At 37.7% G+C, this 27,638-nt stretch overlaps 1 protein-coding gene across 5 annotated transcripts in view; it reads left to right on the forward strand.

Moving 5' to 3' along the window:
* The window catches only part of adcy2a (adenylate cyclase 2a), a 64,820-nt gene that overhangs the window by 189 nt on the left and 36,993 nt on the right, over nucleotides 1-27,638 (forward strand). For 2 of the 5 annotated variants that reach the window (XR_014913734.1, XM_085422333.1), the window contains exons 1-3: nucleotides 6,394-6,954; nucleotides 13,087-13,284; nucleotides 27,420-27,581. Coding sequence is in view for 4 of the 5 variants with exons in the window: in XM_085422333.1 (XP_085278459.1) it covers nucleotides 6,433-6,954; nucleotides 13,087-13,284; nucleotides 27,420-27,581 (882 nt within the window). In the remaining variant the exon portion in view is untranslated. Of the gene's footprint in view, nucleotides 1-6,393; nucleotides 6,955-13,086; nucleotides 13,285-27,419; nucleotides 27,582-27,638 lie in introns of those variants that run through there. The other 3 variants (XM_085422337.1, XM_085422335.1, XM_085422336.1) reach the window with 3 other exon arrangements.

A 27,638-nucleotide genomic window follows, 5' to 3' on the forward strand; every position in this document is an offset into this window, starting at 1 on the left:
CTGCCATCTAATTACACTTACCAATAACAGCTCACTTTTACTCTTTTCCTAAAAAAGAAACCCCAAAGTGTGAAGTTTTTGACGTGATTAAAAAGATAAGCCCATTATTTTATTCGCACTTTTTGTGGCATATTGCATTAGGTGACAGTAAACTGAGTTCAGTGTTCCGCTGTGAAAATACACGGGTGATTGCCTTGGCTGACAAAGTGAGAGCTCCAGCGCAGCGTGCTGAAAGTTTTTGTATGAGAATTGTTACCACATGTGATTTTTGAAAGTCATTGAGAACAAGCATGCTCTATTTAATTTTTTAAACGTCATATGTTTTTCATTGCTCATTTTATGTTAATTTCATAGTGACATCTTGACCTAGCAGTCTTCTTGTAAGTGTTGTTGCTATTGTGTCAGCTTTCTTCTGCTTTGCACCATGGGCTGCTTACCTCCACCACATTAGCAGATACTTTCTCTCAACACAGCTGCTTCTGGTTCAGCTCCAGCTCTCGTTTGAAGCTTCTTTTAGGCCAGGATCTTTGGTTTCCCACAGTCTTTTAATCATGCTTGCCACAGTGTTAACATTAGGAAACTTCTCCTGACAGATAACACCCTCAGGGTTAGCACTGTTGACATCCCTGATGCATCTAAAGCTTTAAGACGGGTGGCTCTCTTTAAACTGTCTATAGAGAGATTTGTTTTCCTCTCTGTTGGTCTTCTACACAAATATTACTGTCCTCCTCAAGGCCTTTTGATGTGTCACCTCTGGTAACGCCCACCATCCATGTGCAAATCTTGTGCAAATAGAATGACTTACCCTGTGACTGATATATTTTTGGTGTGTTTTTTTTGTTTGTGTTTTTTTTTTTTTTGCTTGTTTTTGACTGAAGTATTTTTGGAGTATAGATTTTAGTATTATTGCACACAATATGTTGACACAACAAACTAACTATTTAGATACAAAATCCCAGCACACAATTTGGAAACCACTGATGTTGAATTTGATCCCAGAAAGGCAGATTGTAACTCTTATTTTGAAAGTGTAACAATATGAGTTTAGGATGCCTACCTAAAATAATGATTTGTGATGTTTAAATGCCATTTATATGTCCAGACAAAAATGAGAAATAGCCTCATAAACGATTTTGTCTTTTTCAAACCTTGTTACAAAGAGCAGAGGTAATCGTAAGGTGTTATTTAACACTATTAGTAATATTGTTACTCTTGCTCCACCTGCTGTCCCTATTTTTTCACATGACGTGAAATAATACTTGTCCATCAGCATCTTCATTGTGTGTTCCTGCATCAGCTCGGCGTGCTATTTCAGAAAGTTTTCACCCGTTTCTTTACTGAAGATGGTAAAATTGGTTGACTCACTGAAAGATTCCTCCTCTTCTCTCTCCTGTTTCAGTCTATTGGTCTTTGAGTGCTCACTATGATCAACACATTACTGGTTCATTCTACAGAAACTGCTCTTCTTAGTGTGTCCAGTGGCATTTTGTTGTAAAGTGATGCAGGAGAATGTTTCGTTTTGCTGATGTTAGACCTTACCTCTGCTTTTGATATTGTTCATATTTTGCTGAAGAGGCTCAGATATTGGGTGGGTGTCTGGTTCTCCTTTGCATCATTTCTACCTGAATGATGCTTTTCTGTGGCTGTTTCTAAGTACAGCTCCTTTGCCACTTCTCTTACATACAGTGTGCCACAAGATTCTGTTTTGGGGCCTTCTATTCACTCTGTAGCACATTTTGAGCACCTTTAAGGAATTATTTTATTACTGCTATGCAGATGACATTCAGTTATATATCTGAGGTTCTTAGTAGGAAATTTGTCAGAAGCACAAACAGGGACTTCATTTTTTCTTGAACTCAATGAAAAAGCTAGTCCTTGTTGGTGCCCCTGACAGATTTTCTGCCTAAAGGCCCCTTGCCTCATCTTAAACTGTCAGAGCAACTGGTGTATCTCTACAAAAACTAAATAGAAAAAAAGGAAACTCAATATTTTGACCACCCTTTTGCTTGACATGAACTGGAGTTAAGGATTTGGTTGCCAATCGATATTTAATGTCATTGTAATTCAGGTCCCAAAGTCAAACGAATACTGAGAGTGAAAAACGGTCTAAATTCTTTCATCTTTAATGAAATCATCAGCGTTGCTGCTTTACCAGGTGTAACAATTAAGTTTAACATCCAGGCATCCATGAAAACAGAATTTATTAAATTTAACGGAGTTAGAAGTTAACAGGAAGTTAGCTCGCTAGTTTCCACCTAAACATTTCATACCATGTTCTGGCTGAGAGATTTTTGAAACTAATTAAAACGTACAGCTCTGCTACCACTTCCAAAATAATGAAGACAGAAAACTAAACAGCAGTGGCGTTTGCAGGGTTACTGAAGTTGGACTACCTGGTATATAATGTTGTGCTACGTGATTGCTAGCAACACAGCTATGTTAGCATAACATTAGCACAGTGAAGCTGGCGGATGAACGCCAACTTTTTTTCCACTCGATAAAAGTTAACGTGAGGGATTCTGGTGGTTAAAGGCAAATGCAATCGCATAGCAGTATGCTATACACGGGCCAAACTTCAGTCAGGAGAACAACTGAGATTATTCAACCACAATACAAGGTTAGTTATTAATATACTGCAACATAGAGCAGCTGCGAGAGAATTCAACATTAATGAATCAGTGTTACGGAAGCGCAGTTTTTGGCTTTCCCCATATTTCAAAAGTGCTTCATCTCTTTGCTATGACTCGCGGCATAATTGTTGTAGCCACTGCGACGCTTTCGACCAAAACAGGCTTAGCTTGATGACATCATCAACATGCGCTATCGCGATAGAGCGGTATAGTCAAAATCTCTATCGTTGGCCAAATTTATATCGTTTCTATCGTATATCGTTTATATCGCCCACCCCTAAAATTGTCATGCAGGCAGAATGGTCACTGTCCTCTTTAGTTTAAGATGCAGACCATGTTTTCCAAAAACAATTTCAAATTTTGATTCATCTGAGCACAGAACAGCTTTCCACTTTGCTTCAGTCCATTTTAACTATGTTTTTTTGGCCAGTGAAGATGGTGAAATTTCTGGATCATGTTGAGATATGGCTTCTTTTTTATATTATAGAGCTTTAAAATGCATCGGCTGTAAAAACAAGAACTGTTTCCAGATACTGATTTCTACAAGTGTTTCTGAGCCCATGCATTCATTGACATGACCGAATCATGCCCATTTTTAATGCAGTGGTGCCTCAGGGCCTGAAAATCATGAGCATTCAATATTGATTTTCAGCCTTGTGCCGTGCACAGATTCTGTAGTACTTATCATCTTCTTTTGATTGTATGTACTGTAGATGATGAGTACCCAAAGATCTTTGGGATTTAATGTCAGAAGATTTTTCTGAAATTGTTTCACAATTTGGAAATGCAGGTTTTTGCAGGTTAGTGAATCTGCAGATTATGACTCACTTTTGTTGATGCCATCAAGTTAAAAATGAGGAAATGTTTTTTCCTAAAATCGTATGTTTACTCATTTTAAAAACTTTGTTTTTTAAATATATATATTCCACTGTGAATAACATGGATTCATGAGCCTCGCATTGATTTTTTTTTTTAACACTTTATACATTGTCCCAATTTCTGCAGAATTGAGTTTATAAAACAACAGGATAGTTTTCTTTGACCAAAACAATCATCTTTCCTACATAAGCTGCCAGTGTCACCTACAGCACATGGCCATATCAAACTATAATAATGTTACTGAGAAAAGATGAGTGAAAGAAGAGACGGGACGTAAGATGGTAGCAGAAAGTAGGTCAAGATAGAATGAGCTCACCAACTGGAGGCATGATGGGGGGGAAGAGGGAAGAAAGGGAAAATAAAAGGCATGTGAAAAGGGAACCTGAATTGTGATGTGAAAAAAAAAATGAAGGGATAGGAAAATATTGGATGAAGTAGGGGAACAGAAGTTGAAGCTCACAAAATGGATATACTTTTTTATACCCTGAAAAAGGATAGAAATATGAATTTGAAGGAGAGAATATATAAGGATTTCTTTGGGACATGATGGGGAGAGGATGAAAGGTGCGAGATGGAAGAAGGGATTGGAATGCAGGAGCAGAGACAGCGTACTTGTGGAAAATGAGCTGGGAAAATACCTGGGTATGAAATAAGAGGTGAAGGCAGAGATGAAAGCTAAGAGAAAATGGGTGAATAAAATGATGCTATGATGTGCAGGTACTGATGAAGACGAGCGAAAAGAATAGTTAGCAAAGAAAAGCAGGGTGGCTGTGGTTCAGGACAAATCAAAGCTCCATGTTGCAGGCAGGATACTAGTGCCAGATATTTAACTCCACGCTGAGCACTGTAAAAATGTGAATTTGTTTTATAAAAGCTCTTTGAGGGATACATTCCTGTCCATTTATGAGGGAGGTGTAGCTACATTTTTTTTAACTACTGCCCACAAATATTCTCAGCTTCATTTGGAATGAATAAGTATCATGTTTTCCCGTCTGCACATTATCTCTAAATTAGCTTAATTGGTCACATTGCACTCTATCCTTATAACAATATTAAAATAAATTATTTATAAGGAAGCAGGAAAAAATCTTTCATTTGCAGCATATTAAATCATCAATTAATAACTGATTTATTGTTATGTTTAGGTGATATCCAAACATGGAACTACAGTGCAAGAAATATTCAGATTTTCTGTATTGATGACGGCTGGCAGATCCAGGCACGGCCCTCAAAGCCGTGCCTGGATGTGCCTGAAATTCTTAAACGGTTGAATCAGATAAACTGAAATTTGCCAGTTCTGATGTGTTCACACTCAAAGCTTCAAGCCTTAAATATGGAAGTTGGTGGAACATCTTGACAGGTTAACCTACCATTTAAAGATTATGTGGCATGCTGGTTGTTCAGCAATGATACAAATAGTCAAATCCTTTTTTTAACAATAGAATGCAGATACAGCTTTGATACTCTGTGATTTTTTTTTTCCTTTTTCCCAGTTGGAGCTGAGCTTTGTACAATAAAAATATATCATCAGTACGGCTTCGCAGTCTCCATTTGGTCAGGCAGACCCAGAGTTGATAAAAATGTGAGCTGAACTCTCTTCAAACATAAATGTTAAATTGTTGATATTGGAAAACTTTACGAGTAGCTCACATATAATTCTTTAGTAATGATAATTTATTTTAGGGCTCCTCAATCAAATCCAAATAATTTTAAATCACATCACCCATTTCATCTCCAAGTCCAAATGTTTTCATTATTTTCTGTTTTGCAGTTGAAAAATGTTACAGTCACATGCTAAACCCTTCAGCATTCCATAGGGTATATTTGTAGTTTTAATATAGAAATTATATATTTTTTGTTTATTATTGTTTTTTCAGTAATATGTCGTTTTGCTGTGCAAACTCAGCCCACAAATGAGGTTGTTCAGGTTTTAGGGGATTAGAGGAACCTGTCATGATTTACTCATCTTTGTAATGACAGTGGTTTGGCCAGCACCACCTTTCGGTTGCCCCCTGTGTGTGTGCGTGTGTGTGTGTGTGTCTGTGTGTTCCTGTCTAGCTATCTTTGTACTATATATGTGAGAACCAGCAGTCACTTGTAAGGACACACAACCCGGTCCTCACATTTTTGAATTTTTTGAGGCTCAAAATGTGGTTTTAGTGTCAGGGTTACAATTAGGTTATGGTAAGGGGCTAGGGAAACCATTGTGTCAATGAGGGTCCTCACTAAGATAGCTGAACGGGGTTGTGTGTGTGTGTGTGTGTGTGTGTGTGTGTGTGTTGGCATTTGTGCATGTGCATCATTGCAGGAGTACACACACAGGATTTGAGGAGATGCCATGTATGTACAAGTGTGCCAGTTTTCAGTTTTTCTGGGCAGGCACATCATTGCTCATACTCGTAACGTCCTACTATACATTGATAACAAATTTATTTGGATATTTTTTAACCTCAACTGAGGTTCTGTTTTGTAATCTGCAGTTGGGGGAAAAAATGCAAATATGCATGTTTTGACAAATGTGTTATTTGCTTGGCTATTTATTAAGTAAGAGAGGCAAAGGGGATAACTGAAAAAGAATTGATTTAATGATATGGTTTATCGCTGCTCTGAAAATCATCATCATCTGGGTTACAGCTCTAGGACTGGGCTCAAACCCATGTTATTACAAATAATACCACATAATGCATTCTCCATAAATGTCAGTTTCTCTGCTCCTTTCATTTTTCTACTCTTTCATTCACTTGCTGACTTTTCCCTGCTGCTGCACCTTCTTTTTCTTTCTCCCCTCCCCCTTAGCCCTCTCTCCCTCCTCTTTCCCTCCACTTCCCTCCCACTTTTCTCTCTCTCACTCTAAAGAGCACTCACTGCCTGCACTTCTCTTCATTTTCCACCCCAACATGTTGGCAGGAGGAGAAAGAGGAGGATGTTGCGCTCTACCCTTGGTGCGTTTTTGCCACCACTCCGGCCAGCGCACACTGCCTCTGACTCAGACTCAGCCTCAGCTTTCAGCCGTCCCCGCCTGAAAGACTTGAGAGGGGAGGTGGAGAAGGACTCGAAGACTAAGCTGGAGCTTAGGAGCTCTCACTTCAGGGTCCTCAACAGGAACAACAACAGCAGAAGAACAGAAAAGAGCAACTGCTCTTCATCTGTGGTGGAAACTACTCATACCTCAGCAGTGACCACCTCCTCTTTTTCCTCCCTCTCAGCTCCAAGATCCATGTGGCAGGAGGCTATAAGGAGAAAGCGGTATCTCCTTGACCGGACAGGGGAGTCTGAAGTAAACAGAAGAGGAGGTGGTGGTGAAGTGAAGAGAAACAAGTCCCCAGACTGGCTGTATGAATCATACTACTGTATGAGCCAGCAGCATCCTCTGATTGTCTTTTTGCTCCTCATAGTGATGGGTGCCTGCCTGGCTCTGCTGACTGTGTTCTTTGCTTCAGGACTGGTAAGCTGCTCATTCAAAACACACAGAAACAAACACACACATGCAGACTTATGTGTGTGTAGGAAATGAATATTAAACAGTTGCATTTATTGAAGTGGATGCAAGCCACATACTGTATAATGTATATATTATATAATGTATAGTGTACATCCTATAAGTATTCATGCAAATGGGGTCACCGAAACTGACTACACACAGTTTGTTTGTACATACATGCTTAGGTTGTCACAGCATGTCTTTATTGCAAAACTAATGTGAGGAGAAGGGTGAGATAAAGGTGAGAGGGGATGCAAGGGTCTTAGTTATTTTATGAGCTCATAGCTGCAGAAAGATCTGTTTCCTTTTTTCACTATTTTCATGGAGTATGTTTTCCGGAAAAATCTGAAAATTCATAAAGTGAAAAAAGGCTCTAAAATAGCACAATATAAGTGCTTATGGTCATTGGCTCTGCTTCCATTTTAGACTGTCCTTCATTAGCTTCCTACTTTCATACTGTTATATAACTAAGAAAACAAGAACTCTTTAGACATTGGCCGAATCTAGAAAAGTGTCTCTCTCCTACTGTCTCTGCTGTGTCTGTTGTTTTGAAGTGATCAGTCTAAAACATACAAAGACACAGTATTGCATAGAAAGCACTGGCTCACAGAGCACATATCACATAATATTTAGAAAATCTTGCATAGTAACCTGATGAGCTCACTAACATGTGGTTGGAAAGTCAGCTGTTGCAGTTCCTTGCATGGACAATCAGTTAGAACGAAACAAAATCATAAATGTCTGATTAGGTAACAAATGACACATCAAAAAGGCTGAAATCTTATGAGCGAGCATATCATAATCTGGAAACTTTCAAATTTTTAGTTAAGAATGTTTTAATAATGTTACATACATTTTTAATTGTTGCATATTATAATATTAGTGGTATCCACGGGGTGGGATGAGGTGAATGTGCGTCCTAACATGACAAAAATGATCTTTTTTTTTTTTTTTTTCAAAAATTAGTTTTTATTCAACTGTGAGTAGATATTGAAGCATGTAGATATTGTGCAGTTCACATATCATCACTATTTTATAGTTCAGGTGTTAGGACCAGGTTGAAACCAGGTGGTAGCTTTCAGTGGGGGCTCATACCTAATTACTGAAACAATAACAATAGCAGATTACCAAGATTCAGCACTATCAACTAAGACTAGCTGACACTGCAGCACGGTGTAAAGGTTCAACCAGCTCTGATGGGATGATAATGGCTCTGCCTTTACGTTATTAAAAAGACCTGTGCTCATACTGCTTTTCTTACTGTGCTAGAGTTACAGCAAAAACACAGTCACTCTTTTCTCAACTTTTACTGTACTCCAGTACAGTTAAAAGCAAAAAAAGCACAATAAAATATAAAAAAAACATATAAAAGCATTTATCCAGTGATGATAAGTTAGGTTTATTACTAAAATAGGCAGTACATTGTGTTTGGAAATGAGAACTGCAACAAAATACTTGTTTAAAAGCCGTGCAAAAGTCATTCAGAAATAAAGATAGGTAGGGATTTACTACTCTGTGAGAAACTGCTTTACATTAATTTAATGGTACAATAATTCCAATGGGGGATAATATACTTGCAAACAAAAGGTCTGAACAGCACTATGACTTACAGATGACTACAATAACCAGTTTCCTATGGTTAGTTGGTGTGTTATCTGAAATTTAAAAAATGTAAGATTTCGTTCAAAAACCATGGATGGCTCTTTCTCTATGCTATAGAGAATGAAGACTGTCTGGCTTGTTCTCAGGTCAAAGTTCAAAGGTCAGTTCCTTGATGGTAGCATTACTGCTCATTTAGTAATTTTTGGAGAACATCTTGCTTATTTCAGCAAGAAAAACAGCATTTCACATTTTCCATCAGCGTGATTGTGTAGTAGGCGAACTGGTGCTAAACTATACTGTCTACAGTGCAGCTTGTATTGAAAACACTCATACCATTATGCAATGAAAAGAATGGCAAATATCAAGCAATAATATGGGAATATTATGCTTTCATAACAGCATTTGGTCCCCTCAGTACCCAAACACTTAGCAAGGTGCTGTTAAAACAAGAGGTGATGCAGCACTGTGGGGAAATAAGCCTCTGTCTCAGGTTTTTAAAACATGTTGCTGGCATCAAATTCAAAAACAACATTGGATATATTATAGTTGTACTGTTTTCAGTTAAATATATGCTTCGAAATTATGTCTGAACTTCAGAAAGGTCGTGCAGGTCATTGCTTTGACACTAGTACTGGGAGTCAGCAGTTAAATAGTGCCCTCTTTCTTTTATCAAATCAAGAATAATTTTAGAATAATAGAATATTTTCTTCTTCCTGCTCCTTTTCACACATGGTTGTAGTGCTTTATTGATAGAAAGTGTGGTTGGTTTGTTTGATCTGTTGTACCAAGTGTGAAATAAATAAATAAATGAAATGAAATGAAAGAATAATAGATTTATAGTTTGAATTTCTAACCACTATTGAAACAAATCATGATACAAGTTTTCCAAACTAGATTATAAATATCATGGATACACTCTCTTGTAATAGTGATGTTATGGGTTTCCACATGGAGAGATAAGATAGTTGGTCATTCTTAAGATTTGACACCTTAGTCTCAGCCTGAAGGATAACTTCATCTTGACCTTATTATTTAACACAAATGTTTAACTAGATCAAAATATAGAAGTATTTTTAACCCCAAGGTAAAAGCGCCTAAAACCATTAATAATTAACATAAAGCAAGAAGCATAAACCAGAACCAACCAAGAGTCTTTTGAAACTGTAGTTTTAGGAAAATAGTTCTATTAAATAAAAATATAAACAAAAACATTAACAAATATCTTTTTAATGTTTTTGTTGGTACACAGTGAATAAATCTTTTCCTGCCCACTGCTCAGACTATCTGTTTCAACATCTTCTGCCTTCTGTTTTTTATTTTTATGTATTTATTTATATATATATTTTTCCTCTATCCCTGTGCTGGATATGCATGAATTTTCTGATTGCTATTTTTTTTTCTCCATCATCCCATTCTTATGCCATCTATCACCTCCTCATATTTCTGTCTCTCTTTTTATTCATATCCCATCATCCCTCCATCCTCCTAGCTGGCTGACCTAAATCCTGTGCTGTTTTGGAGCTCTGCTCTGGGCGAGACAAACTCTATGTGGCTTTCTGCAGCCACACACATCCTCTCATGTCCCAGTGCATTGACTGCGCATGAGAAAAAGACAGAGGATAGGTGGGGGGTGGGGGGGCTAAATAAGGAGAAGGAGAACTAGAAAAAGGATAAATGCAAAGAGAAACATTGTTAAGCTAGCAGAATTACAGGTCACTTTTGAAAGAGTTGATTGAAAGAATAAAAATCGTTTTAGTAATTACGCTGCAGTGAATGAGAAGTACACATTTTCAATTAACTATATGCATGACTATGCATGACTACTTTTTTTACGCACTAGTTGAAATGAGAATTTAAACAGTCTTAATTGTTGCTGTCAGTCTGGATTATGTTTTGCTTCGTATAGTGGATATTTTTAATTTTTAAACGTGACAATCACGTGCATGGATGTGGAAGCTATTTTATGAGGCTCTCTTAATATCATCACGTCTGTGAATCACGTATGTTTTTAAATTAATATATACTGAACCAGCATTGAAAACCGTTATTCATAGAACTGATTGATTTATCTCAAATGTTGGAAATTTTTTACAGATTTCATTTCCTCCAAAGGAAAATATGATATGATATGACACATCAGCCTCCATGTCCCTGTCCTGACCCTTTTCCATCCCCCATCATACCACTGTGAAACCACTGATGGGGTGAAGCCTGGCAAAGCCTGGCAGCTCGTGTCTCACTTTAACATCCTATACCTTGGAGAAGCTCTTGAATATTTTATCAGAACTTGCATATCAAAGTGTATTTAAGAAATTAAACATGCCTATAATGAATACTTCAGCTAATTACTAATTAACGACTTTTGTATCTGTTTTTGTTTTGGACCGTGTAACATCCTGTCACTTTAATTTATTCTATCATTGCACACTGAGAAGAGGATATGACAGGACATGGATACATGTATTGTTATTGAACAGCTTATTATCTATAATATAATAACACAGTCCTGTGAAAATCAAAGTAGACCCTTACTGCTTCCATAGGAATCATGAAAGTACATAGTAGTCAGGCGCTGCTAGTCAAATGTACTGTTTTCCTCCTCATGACCACCTCTATAAAGTTTTGGAAATTGGTGTGCATTGCCACAATCTTCCCAGGAGTTAATCTCCCAGAAAATACATCCCAAAGTCAGACTGTGCAATGCTCAAAGAAACTACAAAAAATTCAAGAACAACATCTCAGCCTCTACAGGCTCAGTTTGCATGTTAAATGTTAAAGTTCATAAAAAATAAGACTGAACAAGTATGGCTTATTTGTAAGAGTCCCAAAAAAAGCCCCTTCTTTCTCTAGTAGCACAGCTTAGGATAGCAAAAGTGCCTCTGAACAAACCACAAGATTTATTGAACAAGTTATTTCTGGTGAAAACCAAACACAGCATTCCAGCACAAATACACCAGCTGCCAAGCACGGTGGTGGAGGGCTGATGATTTGGACTTGTTTGCAGCCCCAAGACCTGGACAGGTTCCACTCATTCAGTTAGTTATGAACACCTCTTTATAGCAAAGCATTTTGGAGTGAAATGTGATGCCATCTGTGCAATGGCTAATGCTTGACCAGAAGGGACTGCAAAAGGACAATGATCCTATGCATGTCACCAAGGACGGTTTAATACAGGTTCTACTTTAAAAAGGGGAACCTTCTTAAACGGGAATAGCAATATTGGAGCCAGAAACAATAGGACATTTTAAAAATATAATTTATTTTGCACATAAACAGTAAAATACCCTGGGCAGGGACAACAATTATTAAAATAGAATAAAAGAGCAATACACGTCAGGTGTCTCGCCCCTCACCGACATCCGGCGTACTTCTGCCCGTCCCGCAGCTGCGAATCTCCCACACCGCTGCAGAATATTCCCAGTTGCTCCTCTGCAGCCCACTCGCCAGCACCTCCAACGCTATTGCTGTCGCCAGTTAAGCTTCTCTCGAGAATGTCCTCTGACCTGCGACCTCCTCAGTTGCCGCTGCCGCCCACTACTTCGCCATCTCTGCTGCCCTCCTTCTCCTGACCTGCAAGGCCCTCTTATTGGGCCTCTGTGACCTCCCAGGTGTGGCAAGTTAGTAATCAGGGAGGGGCGGAGTCTCTCCATGACAAGTCAACAAGAAATACAATCAAAAACATGCAATAATACAAGAAAACTGTACAATATTAAAAATAGTAAAACACAGCACTCATGCAAGATGAAAAACCCAGTTAACTTGTCCATTTCCACCCTGTGACATGCACTGCAGCAAATCTATAACAGAATGGCTGAAAAAGAAAAGAATTGAGGTGTTGCAATGGCCGAGTCAAAGTATAGAGCTCAATTCAACGGAATTGCTGCAGAGAGCTGTGAATGAACAATACTGTAGGTTTTTGCTGCCAAAGGTGGTTCTGCAATTTACTGAATCATGGGGTGCACTAAGTTCCCACAGGACTTCATAGGAACTTGTGAACTCATGATTTATCCTTTGGGGGCAGTTTTACCCCTTTTTCTTTTTTCTTTTTTTTTTTTTTAGGTTATTTGCATTTTGTTTGGTTTGTTTTTTTTCTCAATCTTATGCAAACAAAATTGTAAATATGGAGATTGGTTAAATTCGGTTTACCAGGAGCTGTGATACAGTGTTTTCTTTGTAAGTGTTCATTTATATCCACAGTCCCTAGTTAGTTTTTATGGCAGGTGTGTACATTTGCATGCACACATCTGCCTCGGTTACTCTATTTTTAGAATATTAAAGCAGAAAGAGACAGGGAAATGGCTTTTTCTTACAAAGGTTGTTTTGTGTCCTCTCGAGAAATCTGCCCTTTGAATTTGTAGGAAAGGGTATTTTACTCAGATTATTCTTCAGTCGTCTGATAAATTCCCTTCCCTCTTAAAATGTCCATCTACATGTCTCACTTTTTTCTCACCTTTCTGATGCTCAATTTTTTTTTTTTGTTCTGTCCTTTTCCAGAACATTGCGGACCATGTGGCCTTTGTAATCACTGTACCCACAGCACTGGCCATATTCCTGGCTGTATTTGTGCTTGTCTGCATTGAGTCTGTCTTCAAGAAGCTTTTACGTGTTTTCTCCCTGGTCATCTGGGCTTGTTTGGTTGCCATGGGTTACCTTTTTATGTTTTCTGGAGGGATCATCTGTCCGTGGGATCAGGTAAGACAAGCGATGAAATTTCTGGTACATTTATTTGTTGTAGAGCATGTTACATGTGTGTTTAAATGAAGTGATTTATTTGTGTTTTATAGATACTCCTGTGATTTGGTTTAGATAAAAACTGATACAGAGACAATAAAAAGTATGATGGAACTTGAGCTCAACATCATACGTATACCTAAGTCTCTCCTTTTTACTCTCTGCTGATGTGGAGTGTGGTTAGAATGTGGAGCTATGTGGAATGTGACACAGGAATGTGACACAGGAATGTAATTGGCCTGGTTTAAAAAAAAATCTTAATCTTTTATTTTATCTGATGTGATTTCTGACCTACATTCTGAGACAGTCTGCCTTTGAAGTTTTACATTCATACATGCATGTTCTTCAGCGCTTTCTGCTATTTAATCATGTTTTGTTGCTTTTTAGTTTTACTTTTGTCTTAATGAGTTTAGCTGATAGACTGAAGTTCTAATACAAAGAGAAAGAGAAATTATATTAGAATGATATTAATACAAGAAAATTACATTAAAGTCTAATCATCTGTTAGAAAAAATATAATTATTGAACCTTTGATTGGAAAACCACACTAACTTTCACCAGAGATTAGGGTTGTTGTTTTTTTTATAGATTGCTACTGTAAATGGTATTCAAGGGAGTTTCTATACAGTTTACACAAACTACACTGATCTAGAAACCTGCAATATTATTACTCGACTAAGGTTATAGAGAGAAGATTATATAAGTTTAGAGCTTATAACAAGAGAATTATCCAATTTCTCAGAAATATCCAAAGCCATAGCTGAGCCGTCAGGATCATCTTCTTGTGCATGACTAGCTGGTCTAAGTCTGGCTGATATCTTTAGATTGATTGGTCGCATTCTGTCTGCTTGCGCTTGCTCTTTACTGATATGCACTGGCTCTCTTTCACTGTGCTAAAATGACAGTCCTTCAAATTATGTTTTTAATTTTGTGAAGAGAAGTAGCGAAAATCCATACTTAACCTCCTAAGACCCGAACTCTTCCTTGGCATGCATTTTTAATTTCTCTGTGATATTTGGGCATATTGGGACCTGATGAATGTAAAAACAAAGAACTACCTGATATTTTTTTACCTAATTTTTATTTCTAAGAAAAATGAGAGCCACATATGAGATATTCATTTAAAATTTCGATAGAACAGTTGTAGTATAATGTCCTCATAAGTGGATATCAAAATGTGATGTCCACATATGTGGACGCCAGGTCCTAGGAGGTTAATGTGCTACCTTTAGGCTTGGAAACTGTGGACTCTTGGACCAAAAACTGTTTAAAACTGCTATGTCATAGCCAGAGATCTAGTTCTTGTCACCAGCTATGATCCTTCACGTGAAATTTGGGTCCTTTTGAAATCATAGATGAACAAGTCTAAGTGGTCATATCACTGCTTCAAGGGACTGATCTAAAAATAGCAGCGGCGCTAAAAGTATCCTGAAGATACATCAAAAGATATCTTCAATGGAAAACCTGCCAAATTCAATTCCAGTGTGGATTCAGATTTTTACAGAACAACTCTCTGAACTTATTCGTTACACCTTATATAGTAGTGTGACTTTGATGCAAAATGCTTGGCAGGTGTCTTGTGTGAAACCTGTCTCTTCTGATCATCCAGCCATTCATACGTGCGGAAAAGCCACAGTTGCCCTTTAAACTAACTATATGTATGCTATATACACCACTCAAAAATAACAGAGGAACACTTTGTAATCACAGTATAGAATCAAGTCAGTTAGACCTCTGGGATTAATGTGGTCAGATAAGTAGCAGAGAGGCTGTTTTGATATCAATAAAATTGCCAAGAGTGCAAGAGAGGGTTTTCAGTTTTTCTGGTCCCTACAGAGGTTTCAAAGGTTGTCCTATTCCTCCAAGACGGCACATCAGTTCATGCTATTGCCAGATGGTTTGCTGTGTCTCCCAGCACAGTCTCAAGAGCATGGAGGAGATTCTAGGAGATAGGCAATTGCTCTATGAAAGCTGGACAGGACTAACAGCAGGACCGGTATCTACTCCTTTGTGCAACGAGAAACAGGATGAGCACTGCAGAACTACTAAATGACATCCAGCAGCCCACTGGTGTGAGTGTCTCTGACCAAACAATCAGAAACAGACTTCATGAATGTGTCTTGAGGGCCCAACATCCTCGAATGACCGCTGTGTTCACTGCCTGGCACTGTAGAGCCTAATTGTGCTTTTCACATATGAGAGCTTTTCACATCTGAGTCCATATGAAAGACATGAAAAGGTCTGTTATGCTGCCTGTAACATCATTTAGGATGAACGGTTTCGTAGTTGGTCAGTGATGGTCTGGGGAGGCATATCAATTGACAGACAGACCTCCAAAGGCTAGACAATGGCACTCTGACTGCCATTAGAAATTGGGATGAAATCCTATGACTCATTGTAAGACTCTACACTGGTGCAGTGGGGCCTGGGTTCCTGCTGGTGCATGACAATCCCTGGCCTGACTTTTTTAAACTTTGATTTGAGGAGGTGTCTTTGAGTTCAGTCCTCTCTAATTTTAATTATCAATTCAATTCAATTTTATTTATACAGCACCAAATCGCAACAACAGTTGCCTCATACAGAGGAAAAACCCAACAATCATATGACCCCTTATGAGCATTGGGAAAGAAAAACTCCCTTTTAACAGTCTTACAACCCGTCTAGGGGCCAGGTCATAACATGAGTGAAGCACTCGTCCCAACTCATCACAATGTGATAAAAAGAGGAACAACAAAACGGGAATGTTAACACTTCAGGGTGAGCCAAGGCCAAAATAATAAACAGAAGAATCTAAATTGATTCCCACATACCTAACCTTCCCAAAACCAGAGCCAAAAATAAAGACTGTGTCTGACCTCCTAAACTTACTCAAAAACAGGAGAAAATAGGTGATCAAAAGGAACGGCAGCTCACCCCTACCCACTCCACTTCCTCAACTGTTGCAGAGAAACTGCAGCCAGCAGCTGTCATGGGGTTCTGCTTGGACATTGGGAGAAACGCAAGAACCTCTCGCGGCGCTCCAGCCTTCATTTAATGGGCGGGTCCCCCAGCTTGAACCAGTTACTCCAGAGCTGTATATCCACGCGCCAATCACAGCCAGGCCCATGGACAGCTGAATCATCCTTTTGTCACTAACACATTACACAGTCCTTATCAGTATAGATATAGATGATTTTATCCCATTGAGATCTGATGTGTTTATAAAGTGTTCCTTTCATTTTTGTGAGAAATGCATCTATGCATACTGAGGTCAGACACAAGGTAAAAAATGCCAGCCAAATGCACAGTGATTCTTCATTGTTACTGCCATATGCAGCCTACGAAAGGGTTCCATGAATGCGGCACAGAACTTTAAGTCTTTGTCACTGGAAAGCTGCACACATTCAAGTGTAATGGCAAGACAGATGTCTAGTGTAGACTCAGAGAGGTAGCTTAAGTTGGCCTGATTCACACACCACTCCATTCATGCTTTTCTTCTGTTCACTGAAATTTTCAGCGATTATGACATTACTGCTCTCTCACTGCTGCATCTTAGCCATGTTAATTAAAATGTATTGAAAAACACATTATTTTTGAGAAGCGCTGCTGTCTGTGCATTTTTGTTGCTTGTTGCCAATTTATAGATTAAGCTAATGACTCATTAGTGTTCTCACACAGCGTCATCTTTGTATACAGTTTTCAGTTTACTCATTTACGCCCGGGGTGACCAGAAAACTTACTTCATGTATTAGTGAAATGAATGTGAGTCATATCTATTTATGTAGTCAGTAAGGAAAAAGCATGTGAATAATACATATGTGCTAATTTTTAGACTAGATGTTCTAGTCAGAATAATAAATGAATAGTTCTTGATATCACTCAGATTGAGAGGACAGGGCAAGCCAAAACATCTGATGGCTATATGAAATTCTTTTGACATTCAGCTTTGGAAGTAAATATGTTTAAATAACAATTGTAGTTGCTGGCTTCTAAGGCTGATACACTCTTTGCCAGGCATATTGCATATAAATGACTGAAATCAGTTCAGAGCACAGTATAGCAATGAGCAGGCGCCATTCGAAACACATCTTGGCTCTGAGAGATTTGTAGTGCCAAAAGCAAGAAGGTGGTCAAAAGAGTTACAGATGAAGTTAGTATCAATACTAAACTAGTTGTTATTTACTTTGTAATCACCAAGTGTTTTGAAAAGAACACTTTACTAATGCTGAGTGAGGTGTCTGTTTGCTTTTGCATTGCTTTAAAATGTGGCGTCTGGTTTGTGGCCCTCACAGTTTCCACAGCTACACATTTCAGGTACAAATTTCTGATGAATTTACTTCAGATCTGGTGAACATTGCAATCATTATTCTCTCCATTACATCAGTTTGAGCTAACCTTTGTGGTGTGGTCATTCTCATGCTGAAAATAGCAAATATAGAAGATATTAAGAGTTGCTTAAAGCAATTCTAAATCAGGTCATCAAACAGTGACTGATTGGTAATAAAGTTTGTAGTGTGATGAAAACATTGCCCATAGCATTACACTACAACCGCCGGTCTAGATTCTTCCTGCTGATGCCAAATGTATTATTTAACTGACTTTTGTGCTTGTCTGACACAATTAAAACCTATAATTGCTGTTATTAATCCCTCCATCCATTTTCTCCCAACTCTTTAAATATGAAAATCTTATGAGATCAGTAACTCCACAATCTCATATACAAAATAAAGCCAATTATATATGTCAATGTGAACATGACCTAAAAGCTGATTGGATAATTGTATTAATAAGCATGTCCAGAGGGGATCTTTAATTTTTTATTTATTTATTTTTCAAGTATTTCACTTTAATCATGAATTTGGAGCATGCTGCGCAATTGCATCATAGTCAATTATATTAACAACCAATCTTTGAAACTGTGGTTACCCCGGTGTTACTGTCCAGTTGCTAAGTGTCTATCTGCTGCAGAGGAGAAACTAGGGAATTCAAAGTAAAAGGCAGAGTCAATTATAGCTTCCTATGCTGTAGCAAAGTGGTAGACATGAGAAGTAGGGGAACAAAATACTGATTAGAGCATCGGCTTCATCCTCTCTAATCGCTTCACCTGTCATGTACAGCCCTAAGGTCATTTAGATGACTTTTCCCATGTCTTTCATGCAGTGTAGCCCTCGCTAGTAAGTAGATGAAAATGTTGTTGCCAGTTGTCACAATCAAAAATTCAATATGTAATATAAGCAAGTTGTCCTCGAAGAACATTTCCTCAGACACCAGCATGCACACTAAAAAAGGCCAACACCAACATTATTTTACATGTATTTCTTTAAAATATTGACATGTTTTTTTTTTTTTTTTATTAAGATGAAGCCTTTTTTACCTTAGCTATCAAGGTTCCCTTTTATACTAGCTGCAACATTTCTTTATTATATAGTAACAGTTTATTGAAAATTGCTCCATACACTGAAAATGACAATAAGATGAACAGTTTCGGAGAGTCAGAAAACATGCTGAACAGCGAAGTCCTGTGAAAAAGTAGAATGGTTGTGGTTGGTTGTTGTAGAATCATCTTTAGCAGCAGTAACATTAAGTAATCATTTTATGAGTGTCTTTATCAGTCTCTAAAACCATTATCAAGGAATTTTGGCAAACTCTTCATTACAACATTACTTTAAGTTATTAAAGTTTGCAAATATTTATTTATGGAAAGCTCTCTCAACATCTTGATGCAACAACTCAGTTGGACTGAGGTCTGGACTTTGACTGAACCATTGCAACACTTTGATTCTTTATTTTTTGACCCATTATGCTACAAATTTGCTGGTGTACTTGGGATCATTGTACTGTTGTATAATCCAGTTTCAGGCAGGTTTTTCTGTCAGATTGATGGTTTCACATTTCATTTATTATGAGAAGGTTGACTCAATAATTACAAGGTGCCCAGGCTTCAAAAGAAGTCCAAATTATTCGGTATGAAGTGTTTGTCCTGATGTGCTGTATTTTTTTTTTTTTGCCAGGAAAAAAAAAAAAAAAAATACGGTGGCCCCTAGAGACAAAGCACGTACAAAATCCAAAACAGTGAGATGACTTTAGTCTCATGAACAACATTAGTTAGTAAATAACAATTAGCTAATCTTAAAATGACTGCTCAGTACAGTAATGAAGCCCAACAATCATTTTGTTACAGTCCCGTGGTCTCATTTGAGGGCCGCATTTCGAGCAGTCTTTGGTAGTTACTAGGTAACAAAAGCTCAACACTGCCCCTAGCGTCCTGGAGCACTTCCATTGTGTTTTGGGGTTTGCATGTGTTTTGGATTTTGTAAGTGCTTTGTCTCTAGGGGCCACCATAAAAAAAAGGCTATGCCTACCTAGTCTTTTTCTACAGTCTTCTTGTGATTGTGCTGTCATTATCATAAACATTTAACTCATAACTGTAGTCTGAGATAAGTAGTCAGTTGTTCTAAGCATTGCATGGTCTGACATTGGGGTGAATTTGCTGGGATGTCCTGGTAGGAAAACGTGCACCCAGCTACCAAAACTCTCATTTTTATAGAGGTGAAAGCCTGTGAAACAATCTGGTAACCTTTACTGAAGTTATTTTATTAAGTCGAGACTGTTTGAGAGCCTCGTCATAATTTGTGGAAGTAAAGATTAGCCCCCCTCCCAGTATAGACACTGGTGGTAGAGGCGAAGCAGGTGGAGACTTGGACAACTGGGCAAGATGAGGTGGAAGCAGTGAGTTGCACGAATGAAGAAAAGCACCGAGATTTAAAGCATGCAGAGCAGTGGCTGATTGGTTCACAGAAGGTGGGCAACAAAAGATTGGGTCAGGGTGATGATAACAGAATCATGTTCAATAGTGAAGAGCTGGAAGTGTAGAAAAGGCTAGCCTGAAAGCCCAGGAATAAGGCCAGATGAGTGAATACAAATTGTCCTTTGGGAAATTACACATAAGCTTAAGAAGTTTGTAACATCTGGGATAGAGTCTACATCTTTTATGTCATCTACACCAACTGAAAGCTTCCATTCCTTATATGATAAAGCATTGAAAGCACCAACCAGTCCAGACTGGCACACCCACTATCATAACTTGATCAGATCATGTGTGTACTGGAAGCATGTATTGATAAAGTAAGTGCATTTTTGCTTATTTCAGCATCACTGGCTATTTTATATACGGCAACGTCTGTAAGCTTACACTGTACACTAAATACCATACTCTGAGTTTGATACCAGTAGATGAAATATTTGTGAAAAATGTTTGGCATGTCTTGGCCTTTGGACCATCCTAGAATTCCCAAACACAACATTTATTCTAATTTATGACAGCAATACATTTTTTGTGGTACCGATACCCAATTTCAAAAGCAACTTCCATTTGTTACTGCAGCTAAGCTTTAAAAGACTAAAGTTACACATACTACAAACACATTGTAAAATGGCTTGGATATGCTTTAGTTATCCACAAGAAGAGGGCTGTCTGGTGACAAAGTAGGTGAAAATTCAAAATATAGTGTACACTTAGCTCTTAAATTCAAGTGTCTTTTCCATTCTTTTACTCTTTTTTTTAATCTCACTACATATGACCTTTTAAGCCTAAAGCTTAAAAAGTAACTGGACTTATTCATTTAAGGAAATAACATGACTTGTTTTTGATCTTTATAGATGGCACTCTGAATTGAATATTTTCCAGTTGCATTTCTGCTCATGTGTTGACAAAACTAGATGATTTCCCTTTTGTCCTGATTACATTTTTTAAACCCACTGAAAAGAGAGAACCTGCCCACCCAAGGGAAACGGACTAGCCTGGGAACCTGTGTTATCTCTTGCAGAATTTGCAAAGCTTTCTCCCATTAGATTTCTGCTGTTTATCCAGTATATTGTGGATTAAATAAAACGAGTGACATCTCCATATGTACTTTTATGGTGACTTCCTCTGAGAGATAATGTGATGGTAAGAGAGCAAAATATAGTCATACTAAAAGCTGCACTGTCAGTACAGTTAATATCATGTAAAAGAAGCATTGCATTGTTGATGGTTAAAAAATTCTTATGTGTTGTTGTGCTCACCATTCCTGCTCTCTCAGATTTAGTTATTATGGAGTGCACTTTCCATTTTCAAACCTGAAATCAATTGGATGCTTATCCTTTTCCCACAAAGCCCTCTCTATTTGCTGGTGGTAGGAAGAAAGGCTTATCTGTGTGGTCCAGCCTCTACCCCTCACTGAGAGATGTCTGGACTATGCCTCCTCTCCTCCTTTCCTTCTCCCTGTCTCTCAGACACACATGCCAGATGCACGAAAAGAGGGAAGATGGCAATAGAACAGGAACTAGTGATAGGAAAGACAGGCAAATGGTGGCAGAAAGGACAGGGACAGATGCATTTCAGTGTAACGAGAAGTAACTGTTTTTTTTTTCTCCTTTACCGGTTTAATTTATCTTAGTGATCAAGGTCAACATACCCAGACAGATTACATAAATTGCAAACCAAGCACTTGGCTAATTGCCTCTTATGTACTCCATTTAATTTTGCATCTTTACTTCAAATCAATACATTTTTTCTTTACTCAATTTTAATAAGTGTAGCCAGAAATGAAATGAGTATATGTCATCTCTGACTATAAATAGCTGACACACATGGACAGCAACGCGCACATATCCCATGTAGTAAATCTAACCTGTACACTAATCTCAGCCACTGACTGTGGACTAAAAGGCTGATGTAATGTGACACTCCATCTCTATAATTTGTTTTATGAACCCTCACCAGTGTAATTATCAAGGGATAGATTCATGGAGAGAAGCAAAGTTGACTTAGCATGATGAACCAACAAAAAGCTTGGGCCGCAGTTTTTAGATAACAAAGCCTGTAATACGGCTGGGCTCCATTTGAATGATCCAGTAATAAACCATAAAAAATAGACATCTGTTTTCCTTATGTATTCCATTTTCTTTTGATTTTCTGAAGCTTTAACCCAGTTTGCTGGACACTTTTGCACTTTTGATTCATCACAGAGTGAGGTCCATCCAATTCTAGTGAACCAGCATCAGTTGAATCAGTTTGATCTGTGTCTACTGAAGCCAATGAAAGAACTAAGAAGAGATACCTGGTGGCATTTTGGATTTAATAACTATGAAAACAGGATGGGGCGGGAGCAAAGCCATTAATATGATGTCTTTCACATGTATGCAAAACACAGGTGAAATAATGTGAAAATCAACCCATCATTTTTGAAAATGTGTCTTTATTGCATATCAGAGCCTTTTTTATTTCTGAGTCTATGTTTACTTGTACTTGAAGTAATATACGGCTGTTTGAGTGCTTTGTTCATTCTATCTTCTGAAGCTTCAGGCTTGTTTAATTTATTGTGTATCCTGACTATTTGATTGCTGTAATTATCTCATAAAGCTTTTGTGCAAAATGTATGTACTCACTCGTACTGGTGATGTTTACATTATGTAAGCTTTATTTACAATGAGTACTAGATGATTTGATTTAGGATCAAAAGTTGCACAGAAGATATGGATAAATGTTAACAATATTGAAATATATTGTTAATTGACATTTCAGACCTTGTCTTGAAATTTAAGTTATTCAAGAAATCAAGTTCAACATCCATCCTTTGCCCTTATGTGCTTCCTGTAACCAGAATGCAGGATTCCCTGCACTCTTAATACTACATCGTGTATCAACTGTGTAGGAGAACTTAGCAGGTGTCTTCACTCCTGCAGCCTCTCCATTATACTGGGTACAATTTTGTGATTGAGTTAGCGGCATTAAATTTCAGAGAATTAATTTAGGGAAAGGCTTTCTGTACCCTAAGCAAATTATGTTACTGTGCTAGATGGTGCTTGGCAGCATTAGCGGCTCTCTCCTGTATTAGGAAGTAAGTTAATACTTTCTTATTCCCCTTCTGCCATATTAAAATGAATAATTATTGTCTGTATAATCTTGGGGCCTAATGTTTAATTTCTAATGTTTATGCACATGGACCATAACATACATTTGCTATCATGGGGCACTGAAGGGATAAAAACTTAAATTCCACTGGGGGACTTTTGTGAAGAACTAAATTTCTCCTCGCCTTCATCTGCAGTCTCTGTCTAGATCAGATCTAGATCAAATTTAAGAAGTCCAGTTAGAGTAAATTTCCTCAAATAAAAGTCCAAATTTTCAAAAAGTTGCATCATAATTCAATGCAGTATATTTGAAAGTAGCCCAACTACATACTGTATATTCAAAAACTGGCTATCATATAAGACAAAGTACTATTCAGCAGTATTCCAACAATGTTGAATTAATTTTCACAAATTAAGTGGATGGTACTTTAATAATAATTTTTTAAAAAAAGTAAAAAATGTTCTATTTTCATTTAAGAGAATTTAAGATCAGCAGTCAAAAATAAAATACAGCTTTTGAAAAAGACTTCAGATCAATGTTTAAAATAAAAAGCCATAGTTTAAGTTTTTCCTTTCCTATGTTTCACATATAGACCATCTCAGCTTTAAACCTGATTTTGCATCTAATCTCACCGTGGAAGCACTTTCCTGTCTTACTTCTCTCTCCCCAACCAGATGGCCCCGCCCCTCCCCGAGCCTGGTTCTGCCAGAGGTTTCTTCCTGTTTAAAGGGAGTTTTTCCTTCCCACTGTCGCCAAAGTGTTTGCTCATAGGAGGTCATATGATTGCTGGGTTTTTCTCTGTATGTATTACCTTACAATATAAAGCGCCTTGAGACCACTGTCGTTGTGATTTGGCGCTATATAAATAAAAGAAATTCGTAAAATTCGTATTCTGAATGAAGGCTTTGATTGACTAGCATCACATGAAATGAGTTACGAAGCGTGTGCCATGTACCTACATTGGCCAAGACAAACAAAAATGCTCAAGATTAAAACTACCATCAATTATGTGAGCTCTCTCATCATTTAAATGACCCTTACCTTTCTACTAGTCACCCTGCTCTTGTTTTCTCCTCTGTGCTCATCAAATTTCATATTTCTCCACAGTCATCTTATTTTGTCAGCATTTCCGCACAATAAACAGGTGACTACTTGCTCTCCCTTCTTGCCAAAATATATAACAATGCTTTCCTGCCATTTCTGCCTCCTTTCCCGTTCCAGCATTGCTTCCCAATAGATGGCCTCTAAAGCTTCTCAGTGCTGCATTCATGCTTGGATCCTAACTATTATTGCCAGCACAACTGAACCATGACAAAAAAAGACTGCACCCAATTAAAGCTCCGTCAGGCATTGGCACAAAGAGATTAAAAAACATATCTCCCCTGGGACCAAAATGAAGGAAAACAAGATGCATGCAAATTTATAAACTTTAAATTTACTTTGTCTTCCAGAGATATTATCAGCTAAATGTTGATGTTCTTTTGTAGTGCTCTATATCTTAACAGTTTCAGGCCTGGACCCTAGCTATGCATTTGATAGAAATGGGGATCACGCAGCATTAGATATTTTGTTGGTTCTTTGCACTTTCTCCTGCATCTTTTGAAAATCATTTTCTCTCCACACACTCAATATAACATTTTCTGTCAGTAATTTATGCAGTGGGGATTATTATGGTAATTGTTGTTAGTTTATACATGTGTAATGACTTGGATAAAATGGAAAATGGAAATGCCAGACTGCATATCTAAAAAGATGAGCTCCACTGATTTAGAAAAAGACATAGTTGCTATGAAGGTCAAGCAGCTGCAGATGTTGGTGTTCGTGACTATACACTGTCTCTACAAAGAGGGAGGTGTAGAACTTCTGTAGGTAATAAAAACAAACCACTGCAAGGCTTCACCATGCATGAAGCAAAATATACACTTCAACTGCTACCTGTTGCTTTTGCTTGAATTTGTATATTCAAACACTCTTAAATGTTATATGCATCTTAGAGCAATGTGAACATTTATTAGTAGGAGGTTGTGGAATTTTATATTGAGCGTAATTCAGGTGCTTGGCCTTTGTGTCAGTCACTTCGCTGAAAATGATTAATTTCTTCTCACTCTCGAAACACTGCAGGAAACCACCATTATTATGCTCATAATAACAGGAAATAATTGTAAATGCATTTGATTGTCAGTAACAGATGGTAGTAATCTGATGTTCATTGTAATGATATGTCAGGCAGAATTTTCAAGGCTCTTTACGTTCAGTAAGATGCTCTGCAACTATTGAGAAATGCACAGAGACGCTGCATCATCCCAGCAGCCTTTCGAACATTTTTTTTTGAGGAGTCAGCACTTCAACAAGTTTTTTTTTTTTTTTTTTTTTAATAAAATGAAATATAATCAATGCATAGTGTATACTGTCAGTATCATCTTCAATTAAAAATCATTGTTGCTCTATTTCATATTGGTTTGACTTTTCAAATATTTAAACTTCATCAGTACTTCCAAGCACTTTGATGTCTTATTATGTTAAGTGCTTTACTCAGTTGATTGCCAAATATTAATGTAGCAGTTTTTCACATTTTCGATCAAAATCTATCAAGAAAGCCAATATTTGATAGTTGATGATATAGCAGATAGTGGCTGATACCTTACCCCATCTTTTTTTACATGTGTGTACTGGGTAGGAGTTGCTGTTGATCTTAAACTAATCGTACATGTGCACAGTGACAATAAAATGCATTCTTTTCTATTTTTCTATTTTTCTTACGTTATCTTTTGTGTGGATACAGTTTGTTATTCTTGGACTGAATAAGTGAAATTCTTTTTTTAATAGATATCTGGATGGGTGTCTGCTCTTGCTCTACTGGGGGGCTTTTTAATAACACCACACTCTTATCAGGAACATATTGGGTTCTTTTACATTATTCTTAAAGTAGATGACATTTATCATCTAAGGCTGCTGTTTGAACTTTTAGTTTGAGGTAGTGTTTGTATGTTATGATGATCTCCATTTGTTCATATCCATTTGTTTCTGCTCTTGTAATTGCAGAACTCATGGTCTACTACACTAGTGGTTACAGCATCCAGCAAATTTACAGCAAAAAGCTGTAAATTACTGTGGTGGTTTTTTTTTTAATTCTGAAGTTATAGATGGGAGTTATATTACTTGGCCTATCACTTTTGGTTAATTTTTTTTATTCAGATGTGAACATCAGTGTCTTGTCTTTAATGGACCAGACAAAACTTTAATATTTACTTATGTTTAGGTTCATAAGTGTAGTTAAATATTATTTTCACACATGAATAAGAGCTTAGAGGAGCTGTAAGTGAGAACTCAAGTATTCAAATCAATTGGATCTGAGCACAGACAGGAGAGAATAAAGCAAGTAATTGTCAGGTCATTCACAATTAATGCAATTCATTTCAAATTAGTTTCATTTATATAGCGCCAAATCACATTAACAGTTACCTCAAGGTGCTTTATATTGTAATGTAGGCCCAACAGTAATACCACATGGTGGATGTCTCTGTTTTATCCAAGTGCATAAAAAAACGGAATATATCTAGTGCTGAGAACACATCTGACATGCAAAATCTATTGTTTGCTACATTTGATTAAGAGCAGTTTCAGAAGTTGTCATGCGTCAAAGACATTTATGTTAGTCATGCTTTAATAGACGCATTACTGTTTTAGTCACGCACTGTCCTTTGGCTGCATTTTCTCTCCTCTTTGCATCTTGCTGCACCCTAACACAACATTCCCACAAGTCCTGCAAATATACCAAGGATGGTTAACCAGATCCGGGCTACAGGCAGGAAGAAGACGGAATCCTTTCTATTCAGGCAGGGGAACAGCCAAGAAGCTTTAACCCTGCAGCAGAAAGTGAATTAAAGAAGTGTTTGTGTGTGAGAACCTATGTGTGTGTATATATTTGTGTGTTTATACAATTGTATGTGTGTTAAAACTGGATTAAAAAAAAAAAAGGGAGCCACTGCTTGTGCTACATTAGAGATGTCAGATTTGAAGTGTATGGGCTGATTGTCCCCCTTAAGTAAGCTGAAGGCACTAATATGACCTGGCTATTTAGTCCAGAAAACTGAAATCTCAAATTACCACATTTTTGCATCTATATTTTCCTTTCTTCTGCATGCATTTCTTCTGCTCCTTTTATTTTCTCCTTTCCATTTCTCTTTGCAAATGTTATATGACTGTCTGACTTTCTCCGCAGGTGTCATTCTTCCTGTTCATCGTGTTTGTGGTTTACACCATGTTGCCGTTCTCCATGCGGGACGCCGTCATCGCCAGTGTTCTAACCTCTGCCTCTCACACCGTCGTGCTGAGCGTCTGCCTGTCCATCACAGCTGATCACGTCGAGCCAGTAGTGTGGCAGGTAAGGCAGTCAAATTTTAGCGTGAGTTAACAGTTGCGAGCACATGAATGCACATGT

The sequence above is a fragment of the Rhamphochromis longiceps genome, linkage group LG11, assembly GCF_057381845.1.
Source record: "Rhamphochromis longiceps isolate RC_006_pf linkage group LG11, R_longiceps_female_GT1.1, whole genome shotgun sequence".
In the NCBI taxonomy this organism is placed as follows: Eukaryota; Metazoa; Chordata; class Actinopteri; order Cichliformes; family Cichlidae; genus Rhamphochromis; species Rhamphochromis longiceps.